Genomic DNA, 11,103 nt, shown 5'->3' with positions numbered 1-11,103 from the left:
GACAGATGTCTTACATATATTGTCTATAATAATTGCAACAACCTGGCAAGGGTAGTGTTGTTCACATATTTTGGAAGAAGTAGATATTCTGGAAATCCAGTTACTTGACTCAGAACATATGGTTAGAAGACGAGAGTGATGTGAGAGACCAGTGTCTCCTGCTCTCAAGTCTGGCTCTTTCCTTTACATTTAGAGATAAGAGGAGGGGGCAGAGGTGGGGGGCAATCAGAATCACCTGCAGATCTTTTCAAAGTTACTGATGTCACTCTCCTTCTCTAGAGGTACTGACAGTGTGAAGTGAAATATATGATATAGTGAGGTTTACAGGAAAAACACTGACCTTACACAAGTTCAGCTTTACCCTTTGCAGCTGGGATCAGTGAGTAGAAAGTAAATTTTGCTCATTCCTAGAAGTTTCTGATGGAGAATTTGGTAGCCTTTAAAAGCCTGCTTAGAGAAGTGATCTCGTGACTTTGGTGTTCTGGTCTTAGGTTGTTTGATGAAGTTAAAAAACAATAGTGCCCAGGGTTGCTATTTGATGGTTTGTATATATCATCCAATGAGTGCTAAACCCTACCTCACCTACAGCCAGGAGTTAGCAAAATGAATTTGGCTAAACAAGCACAAGTTGGGAATGAAAGGGATATGTGGTGAGTTTTACTTCATTTAGTGTAAGAACAAGATTATTAAAAAAAAAAGAAAAAACAGAAGGGAACATTGTAGGACTGCACCTCAGGAAGGTGAGTGTTGTCCTGTACTCTCGCATGATGGCTCTGAGAGCTGAAAAGAATGTCTGACTAGCTCCAGCAGCAACTCCAAGGTCTCTCTTCTATCATGAGTCCTTTAGCCCTTGCAATGGCTTTCCCAGTCTAGCCCTAGAGAGAGGAGAGATGGTGACTTCCAGCCAAATACGGCACATTTGAATTATTTATTAAGTGCTTTACATGGAGTGAAAGGGCTTCTGTGGGCAGGACTTGTAGAACATAAGAAGTAGCTCATGGGTCCTCATGCAGGTCATACCTTGCTTTCATGTCAATATCTTCTTATGTTACTAGAGGACATCGCAAACAACTGACAAAGTCCATAGGTTCTGCTGGAGGAGATGATTGGAGAGGCTTCTTCTTCCTGCTACCTCATTGCTTTGTTTTTTTTTTTTTCCCTCTTGGGATACTGGGGATTCCCATGACCTTGCATATTCTAGGCCAGCTCTGCCACTGAGCCACACCACAGCATTACCTCTTTGCATTTTACATAGGCTTTTCTGGGCACCATTAACCAATATGGTAGTCACCAGCCACATGAGACTAGGCATCAATTGCAATGGGGTTAGTGGGACTAAAGAAGAGAATTTTTTTTTTGTGGGGGGGGGGATGTATATGTGTGCTAGGGATGGAACACAGGAACTCAGGCATGCTAGGCAAGTGCTTTACCACTGAGCTACATCTCCAGCCCAAGAAATGAAATTTTCACCCAATTTACATTCAATTAATTTTAATTTATATGATTATATGTAGTTGGCAACTACTGTGTTGGTTAGCACAGTTCTAGAGGCTGTTCTCATTATACTGATTTTTCACTAATTTATTTTTAGTTCATGTTTGTAGAACATTTTCCAAGAGTCAGGCACTATACTTATAATTTTGCATATATTCATACAATTTTCACAAAACCTGATGAGGTCCATAATATTACTTACATTTTCCAGAGCAGAAAGTTGAATCTTAGAGAGATGAAGTCAACTGCTTCAAATCACAGAAGCAGGAGATAGGATTAAAAAAAAAAAAGTCTGTCTGGCTCTAACCTTTATTTCCTGTACAGAACAATGAGGGTGAGTAGGAATGGGGCGGGTGTGTGTGTTTATGTGTGTGAGTGTGTGTGTGTGTGTGTGTGTGTGAAAAATGGACTCGAGACAACTAAAATATAACCCTTGTTATAATGGGTTCTTTCATTTTATTGCTTATTGTAAACAGTTTGGCCACAGCAAATATGTTAGTTTGTAAATCACTATAATTTAAAGCTTTCACTTCACTTCCTGTTTCCCCTTGAAGTTGCATCATCTGTGAAAATAATCATTGAAGTTCAAAAGTCTATAATGTGCACAATTGTGATACTGTTACACTAAACACAAGTAGTAAAAATACTCATCTATTGTAGGAATATAGGTTTGTATCCCTTAAGGAGGGCATAAACACAGGAGAGATGGTATGGAATGAAAGGGCTTCTGTGGGCGGGACTTGTAGAACATAAGATGTAGCCAGTCAACACCTGTTGATGGCAGAGATGATGAAAATCAATTTCCAATGGTCTTTCCTCTGCGTGTTTTCTTCAGGAATATACAGTGTATTTGCAATCAACATTCTCAAAATTGTGGAGACCCTGGCACATTCAGTTTCATAGCTGCAGTGTAATTGGATCTGATCACACTTGCAGAGGAAAAAATAAATTAAATCATATGTGCTGTTAACATTGTGCTAAATACTATAGTGAGTCAGGGAATCTTTCAATAGAATAGACTGGAACTCTTGAATACTGTGCATGTTCATGACTAAGAAAATCAACTGTGCCTAAAAATCAGGCAAGTGATTTAAAACAAATTTAGCCTTTAGACCTCACAAGCAGGCTATATTAGGCCAGATCAATGTATTTCTAGTATAGATATTTGAATGTATATTATATAACCACTTATATTAACTACTAAGTTTCCTAACTATAAGTGCAGATACTATAATTTATACCTTAAGGAATTTCCTTTGATCATTTTATTTAGCAAAATTCTTAACAACATTTTAGGATTTCACCAAACATTGGTGATGACAGTGGATTAAGCATTTTAGGTTTAATTGTATAGTGACACAAAAGTCCTATCATCTATCCCCAAAGTTCAGTATACAATTTTAAATATATGAAAGGATCCATATAAAATATAAATGTTAAGATCACTTCCAGCCAAATATGGCACATTTGAATTATTTATTAAGTGCTTTTACATCTAAAGGTAGGCACTTCATAAAATTTACATTTTGGTAAAAGGCAACCATGTGATGTCAATATCTTATCCTTTTTCATTTGCTATATAACTTTTTCAAGAGAATAGATAACCATAGTTTTACAAAAGAGGAATATAAATTTGTCTCAGTTACATTTAAATGGACTCCCACAAAAGGCAAACCAAATTGTATTTTTCCCTTTTCTTTTTGTTAATCTATTGTATATTTTCATGGTTAAGTTCTGAGATTTTACTGATGTAAAATCTATAGGAATATTTGCCTTCTTATCTTTTACTTTAAAGTGAAGCTTTTATTGCCTGTAGAACTTGATACAATTTCTCTTTCATCATTGGAAAAACCTCATAAATCCACTGAACAGTCAGATGATTTTTCAGGAGGTGGCAGCTGACATTGAAGAGTGTTTGGCTTGTATCAACTGGTTTTTAACTCTCAAAGTAAATAAGTAAGAATCAATTGTTGCTTTTATTTTTAAAACCATAGAAACTTACTTGCATTAAAAAAATGAGCAGAACTTTTGGGTGTCCAATGGGCTTATCTACCATTTGATTTAGGTATCCTTTCTAGATCATATATTAGGTTCGTTTTGAAGTCTTCATAATAGGAAGCTTTACAAAACAGTTTTGTCAATAAGAAAGCTCTAAATGCTGTTTTTAAATAGAAGGATACCTTGGAGATATTGTGGGTTCAGTTCTAGACCACTACAATAAAATGAATAGCATAATAAAGTGAGTCACAATTGTTTGGCTTCCCAGTGACTATTAAAGTTAGGTTCATATTGTACTGAGTCTAACTGTGCAATAACATTATGTCTAAAAAATACTTTATTGCTAAAAATGATAAGGATCATCTCAGTCAGCATTGGATCATAATATTTTTGCTGGTGGAGGGTCTTTAACTCAACTTTGATGGCTGCTGACTGATCAAAGTGGTGTTTAATAAAGGATGGGGAGGAGGTTGCAATTTCTTAAAATCAGGCAAAAGTAGAGTCTGACACATAGATTGACTTTTTCATGAAAGATTTCTCTGTAGCATATAATGTTGTTTGATAGCATTTTATCTACATTAGAACTTTTTTCAAAATTACAGTATATCGTCTCAAACAATGATGCTAATTTGTCAACTAATTTTTTGTACTATTCTAAATCCCTTGTGTTTATTTCAACAATGGTCACAGCGTCTTTACCAGGAGTTGATTCTACCTCTATAAACTATAATTTCTTTAAAAGAATTTTTTTTCTGAGTAATAGATCTCAATAGTGGGCTTAAAATATTCAGTAACCCATGTTGTAAATAGGCTTTCTTGTTCCATGAATAGAGCACAGGAACAGTATATTCAGTATAACTTTCAGGAATTTAGGATTTTTAGAATGGCAAATGAGCATTGGCTTCCATTTAGAGTTACCAGCCGTATTAGTCCCTTAAAAAAGTTGAATCATCCTCTTCTTTGAAGCTCTGAGGTCAGACATTGACTTCTCCATAGCTCTGAAAGTCCTGGATGGTATCTTCTTTCAATATAAGGCTGTTTCATTGACATTGAAAATATATTGTTTAAAAAACTAAAAATAAAATCTGTTTAGCCTTTTCATGAATTACCTGAGCTAGGTGTTCTAGAGAACTTGCTGCAGCTTCTTCTATATAGGCACTTGCTTCGCTTGTGCTGTCTTGTTATGGAGATGGTTTCTTTCCTTAAACCTCATGTACTGAGCTCTGCTAACTTCCAACTATTCTTCTGCAGCTCACTCAACTCTCTTGGCCTTTATCAAATTGATGAGAGGATTAGGCTTTGGCTTAAAAAAAATGTTGTGGCTGGTTTGATCTTCTATCCAGAAAGTTTTACCCACTAAAACGTCCTCCATACCAGCAATAAGGCTACTTCTCTTTCTTATCTTCACTGGAGTAACACTTTCAATTTCCTTCAAGATTTGTTTTTTTTTTTTATATTCACAACTTGGTTTACTACTGCAAGAGGCTGAGCTTTCAGCTGTCTCTGCATTCTACATGCCTCTCATTGAGCTTGGTTATTTCTAGTGCATGATTTAAAAGGAGAGATCTGTGACTTCTCCTTTCAGTTAAACACATAGGGTTATTAATTGACATAATTTCAACTTTTTTTTATATCTTAGGGAATAGGAAGTCCCAACGGGGACAGTCAGTTGGTAGTGCAGTTGGAACATTACAATATTTACCCTTTGTTAAGCTCCTTGCCCTACTTGGGCACAGTTTGTAGCGTATCAAAACAACTGCTATAGTAACATCAAAGATGACTGATCACAGATCACCATAACAGATACAATGATCATGAATAGGTTTGAGATATTGTAATATCTCAAAATGTGAGACAGAGACAAGAAGTGACTGTATACTACTGGAAAAATGGTGCTGATGAACTTACTCAATGCAGGCTTGCCATAAACCCCCATTCTGTAAAAAATGCATTTTTTTGTGAAGCACAGTAAAGAAAAGTGCAATAAAATGAGGTATGCCTGTACTAAAAACCAAAGTCCCCTCGGGTAACTTCCATCCAGTGCCTCAAACAGTGCCAGGCACATATTAGGCCTCAGACACTCAATATACATATATTAATAAAAGAAAGAAGGAGCAATTCTGGTTCTGACTTTAAAGCTACATAGAATAAAGCTGTTGGCTTATGTAGTCCGGGCCATTCTCCTGTGCTACTGCAGTCTTCTCTTTTACAGGATCAATACTGAAACTTCCTTCATCTAGTCTTTAAACATCAGTTATGAGAAGTTTTCTCAATCCTCATTCCTCTTCTTTGAATGTGCTTAAGTGGATCAGATCCCTTAAAACGTGATTCTGAAGAACCATGCAAAATAATCCACATGGGTATCAGCTCTGATCAGGGTGGGAACCCTGTGCCTCTTAGCACAGAGGGTCCACCAGAAATAGTATCTGACCCATAAAAGTATTCCTTAGAGCAATCCTCTCCTGTTTGTTTAGGAGTAGAGGCATTTTAATCTAGGTAAGATCATTGATTGATACATATTCTGTTCCAGGAGAAACATTATTTCCGTGAATGTCCAGGATAAGGAGGGGGTGGAGAATGCTGTGCTGAGGCCTGTGGAGTTGGGGAGTATGGAGGAGGCATGTCTGCACAGTATTCCATCTCCTGGTCGTAACCATAGGGGGGTGGTGGCACTGAAAAAGAAAAGGAAGAGACCATCAGGCATTTGGAGAGTATTCAAGAGTCGTACTTGGACCACTGGACTGGATACTTTGATAGGGAGCATAATTTTTGTCTGAAAAAAATTTTTTTTTCAGGTCAAAAATACGTATACTGTGAAAGGATAAGTGTTGTGAAATGTGGCAAATGGATGGAGGTGTTTAGAATTGGAGGCATAGGGAGAGATCCTGGGAAGTATGATGCTGAGGAGCAAAGAGAGAAAAAGATGAGGAACAATTCAAGTTTGACCCAAAGCAAAGAAGCAGGAGAGAGCACTGTTGTTTAAGCAAGATGCCTGTGGAGGGGAAATAGGGAAAGACATTGTGGAGTGTGGCTACATTATCATGGCAGGCTCCGAGTGTCTTTATGGTGTGCACTGCAGAGTTATCAGATATGTTTTTTAATATATTAGTGAATATGCTTTGGGAAAAGGATTCCTTTTTAAGGGGGGTAGGGGTACCAGGGATTGAACTCAGGGGCATTCAACCACGGAGCCACGTCTCCAGTCCTATTTATTGTATTTTCTTTTAGAGACAAGGGTCTCACTGAGTTGCTTAGTGCCTTGCTTTTGCTGTGGCTGGCTTTGAACTTGTAATACTCTTGCCTCTGTCTCCAAAGCGGCTGGGATTATAGGCATGCACCACTGTGCCTGGCAGGAAGACGATGCTTTAAGCAGCACGGACACAGGAAAACTGAAGAAAAGGTGAACTGATTTAGGAGCATACCTAAGAGATGTTTTAGTCAGCTTTTTCCACTGCTGTGACTAAAAGACCCAAGCAAAACAACTGTAGAGGAGGAAAAGTTTATTTGAGGGCTCATAGTTTCAGAGGTTTCAGTCCATAGACATCAGACTGTGTTCTTCAGGTCTCAAGGTGATGTTCTTCAGAACATCATGGCGAAAGAGGGAAGCAATTCACATCATGATCAGGAAGTTGAGAGAGACTCCACTTGCCAGATACAAAAACATACCCCCAAAGCACGCTCCCAATGACCCACTTCCTCCAGCCGCACCCTACCCACCTTCAGCTACCACTCAGTTAATCTCTACAAGGGGATTAATTCATCGATTGGGTTAAGGCTCTCATAACCCAATCAGTTCTCTTCTAAACCTTCTTGCATTGTCCCACACATGAGCTCTTGGGGGACCCCTCACAGTCAAACAATAATAAGGGATTCATGATAATGAGGAGAAAACATTCATATATGCCCTGATGAGCCAAGCATTTTGAGTACTTAGGTGATTAGGGGATGCCTGGGTATGTGGAAAAAGGGATGACAGTGAGAAAGAAGATGCAGAAGTATGATTGCTCCATTGATCTATCAATCTATCTACTCTATGTGACAAGCAGGTTTCAGAATGATGAATTTAATTTTCTAAATATTTGAAAAAATTGTCTTGAATTTATTTATATGTGTGTTTTAAAATCACACTTAAAACACTTTATGATGACTACGTATGGATGTCTATTTTGTAGTGATCTCAATCCTGTCTCCAAGATCAGAAGAGAGACTCCCCTTTAAGCTGAATTTCATCCAGCTCTTTGAGGAATTAATCACTCTGCACCAGCTGAGCAACCCCTCAGCAGCCATTCTGAAGGTATGGCAGAAGCTGAATCATCCTCAAGATCCTGGCTGTGTTTGGAAATCAACATGCCTTAATTGGTTACTGTGAATGCAGCCTCAGTCTCAAGATCTGTGTCATGATAATGCAAATGAATGGCTAAGCCTTAAACATTAGAGTGCAACTATCTATATAAATATATTTCTAAGTGTCTTCTAAATTGTGCTCCTTCTACTAAGAACTTAGCCATGTTCTGCTAAACAGGGATAGACAAACATGGGGCATCAACTGCTAGGCTCCTGCCAGTATGTTTCCTTTTGGATTGCTCTGGCTTGCCTCTTTGTCAAGTGCTTGATCATGGAACCATTTACAGACCTCCTTAGAGCTGGAGGATATGATGATGCGGGACTGAGTAACCTACAGAAAGGGGAAGAAGGAACCAGAGATCTAAGTGAGATGTTCCTGAGGGCGGTTGCTAAGTCCCTGGTGGACACTGAGCAGGCTGAGGGCTTTCAGCAGAGGATGCAGTTCTGGAAAAAAATCAACGAGGGCGTTTTCAGTCTCTAACACTCCTTCAACCTGCGCTACTCTAAGCTGTGTTTTCTACAACACTGTGGAATAACAGCACACTTTCCCTCTGAACTTTACGACTTGTTGGCTGCATTAAGTCTTAAGAGGACTTAGATAAAAAAGGTTTATGAAAAACTTTATCCAAATCAAAGAAGGGAACACTACAGCCTTCATGTAAAGTCCAATTTGACCCCCATTCCACAGCTTTCTGTGACAGTAAAACTGTACATTGAGGATTTTCCCCTTCCTGCTTAAGAACATACTCTGACTTATCCTGCCAATTGACTCTATACCAGTCCATGTCTTGGACTCCTGGTGTGTGTTGCTGTATCCATAACAAAGTGTCTGCACTGGGCCATCTGCATAAAAACTGCTGGATGATGTTTCAGTGAGATATCCTTAGTGTTTCCACAGCTGCATGTTGAACATGAACATCTCAGGTATGAAACAGTGTTCTTTTATACATATAACCTCAGAATTTTGATAAAGCAATAACATAATATTGAAAGTTAGTATTTTAAGGATGATTCATCATGAAATTAACATGGTGCATTTTTATCATAACTGTTGCTAGAAAATATTTTCCAATGATACTTGTATACTGGTGGACTTTGTTATCTTTCTTACTGATAATAAGTTCTACTAGGAAATAAACTTTTCAAGGTATTAATCAATTATAGACTTCTTGATTAACCCTCAGAGGTTTTGTTCTTTTTTATACCTGAAATAATCTTTGAAAAAATGTGCGGATGCAGTGGAGAGCCTTTGAAACTCTTTCATAACCAATATATAATGCTTTGCTATAAGTTGGGTAACTTACGCCATGTCAGATGTAGTTGTCTATAACATAAAAAAATAATGGAGGAACACTATAATATTCAGAGGAGGAATTTAGTATGTTCACCCACTCAGACCACTATTTTTATTTATTTATTTATTTTTATTTTTTATTTTTTTAAAATTTTTTATTGTTGGTTGTTCAAAACATTACATAGTTCTTGATATATCATATTTCACACTTTGATTCAAGTGGGTTATGAACTCCCATTTTTACCCCATATACAGATTGCAGAATCACATCAGTTACACATCCATTGATTTACATATTGCCATACTAGTGTCTGTTGTATTCTGCTGCCTTTCCTATCCTCTACTATCCCCCCTCCCCTCTCCTCCCCTCCCCTCCCCTCTTCTCTCTCTACCCCCTCTATTGTCATTCATTTGTCCCCCTTGTATTATTTTTCCCTTTTCCCCCACTTCCTCTTGTATGTAATTTTGTATAACCCTGAGGGTCTCCTTCCATTTCCATGCAATTTCCCTTCTCTCTCCCTTTCCCTCCCACCTCTCATCCCTGTTTAATGTTAATCTTCTTCTCATGCTCTTCGTCCCTACTCTGTTCTTAGTTACTCTCCTTATATCAAAGAAGACATTTGGCATTTGTTTTTTAGGGATTGGCTAGCTTCACTTAGCATAATCTGCTCTAATGCCATCCATTTCCCTGCAAATTCTATGATTTTGTCATTTTTTAATGCAGAGTAATACTCCATTGTGTATAAATGCCACATTTTTTTTTATCCATTCGTCTATTGAAGGGCATCTAGGTTGGTTCCACAGTCTTGCTATTGTGAATTGTGCTGCTATGAACATCGATGTAGCAGCGTCCCTGTAGCATGCTCTTTTTAGGTCTTTAGGGAATAGACCAAGAAGGGGAATAGCTGGGTCAAATGGTGGTTCCATTCCCAGCTTTCCAAGAAATCTCCATACTGCTTTCCAAATTGGCTGCACCAATTTGCAGTCCCACCAGCAATGTACAAGTGTACCCTTTTCCCCACATCCTCGCCAGCACTTGTTGTTGTTTGACTTCATAATGGCTGCCAATCTTACTGGAGTGTGATGGTATCTTAGGGTCAGACCACTATTTTTAAAATAGATGCCTGGTGTCATCAAAACTATTCAACATTATTATCTTATTTGTTTTCAAAATGAATCTAAAGCGAGTTAGTCTGTAAAGCAACATTTTCTTTTTTGTGTTTTTATCACTGTATTATAATTATACATAATACTGAGGTTCACTGTGACATATTCATGTACACACATAATTTACTCTAATTTATTCCCAGTATGTCTTCTTTTCCCTCTCCACCTTTCTCCCCCAGTTCCCCTTTCTCTACTCTTCAGTCTTTCCTTTCTTTATTTACATGTATACATTTTTTCATTGGTGAAAGTTATATATAAAAGTGGGATTAGTGTGGTAAGTGTGGTATATTCATACGTGGTATATTCAGACCTCCTTGGTCTCCTTCTCTCCTCTACTGAAGATTCTTCTATTTTCATGAGATCCATCCCTGCCTTTTAATACCTTTTTACTTTATAGCTTCTGCGTAGAAGAGAGAAGAAATATAGGATCCTTGCCTTTCTGAGTCTGGCTTATTTCACTTAGCACTGTGTTCTAAACCAGTTGCATCTGTTTACCCACAAAGGATTTTAGAACATTTGTAAAATGGAAGAAAATCATCCATGATTTTGTCATCTCAATTTGACAAATAAAATCTTTACATATTATCTTCCAGTTGCTTATGTATATTTATATCTTTGCAGTCACATACAATGCCAAATGTTTTTCCACTTTGCATTATATCTTTTTCATTCTGCTACATATTCTTCACAGACTTATTGCTATGGTTGCATAAGATTCTACTGATCATTCAGTTATTTTGAGATTAAAATTCTTATTATTATAAATAGGTGTGAGATGGCTATCTTCTTGCACAGAGACTTTTTCA

The 11,103-nt window shown here is 37.6% G+C and overlaps 1 protein-coding gene across 1 annotated transcript in view; it reads right to left on the bottom strand.

Moving 5' to 3' along the window:
* Positions 1-1,914: 1,914 nt before the first annotated feature.
* The window catches only part of Cyyr1 (cysteine and tyrosine rich 1), a 112,863-nt gene continuing 103,674 nt past the window's right edge, over positions 1,915-11,103 (bottom strand). The window contains exon 4 of the mRNA XM_046430480.2: positions 1,915-6,164. Coding sequence (XP_046286436.1) covers positions 6,031-6,164 — 134 coding nt within the window. The 3' untranslated portion in view covers positions 1,915-6,030. The remainder of the gene's footprint in view (positions 6,165-11,103) is intronic.

Source organism: Marmota monax, unplaced genomic scaffold (genome assembly GCF_021218885.2).
Source record: "Marmota monax isolate L192 unplaced genomic scaffold, Marmota_monax_Labrador192_F-V1.1 WCK01_AAM20220418_F8-fsc00016, whole genome shotgun sequence".
Lineage (NCBI taxonomy): Eukaryota > Metazoa > Chordata > Mammalia > Rodentia > Sciuridae > Marmota > Marmota monax.
The sequence above is the reverse complement of the archived record's forward strand: the minus strand, read 5'-3'. Positions and strand labels throughout refer to the sequence as shown.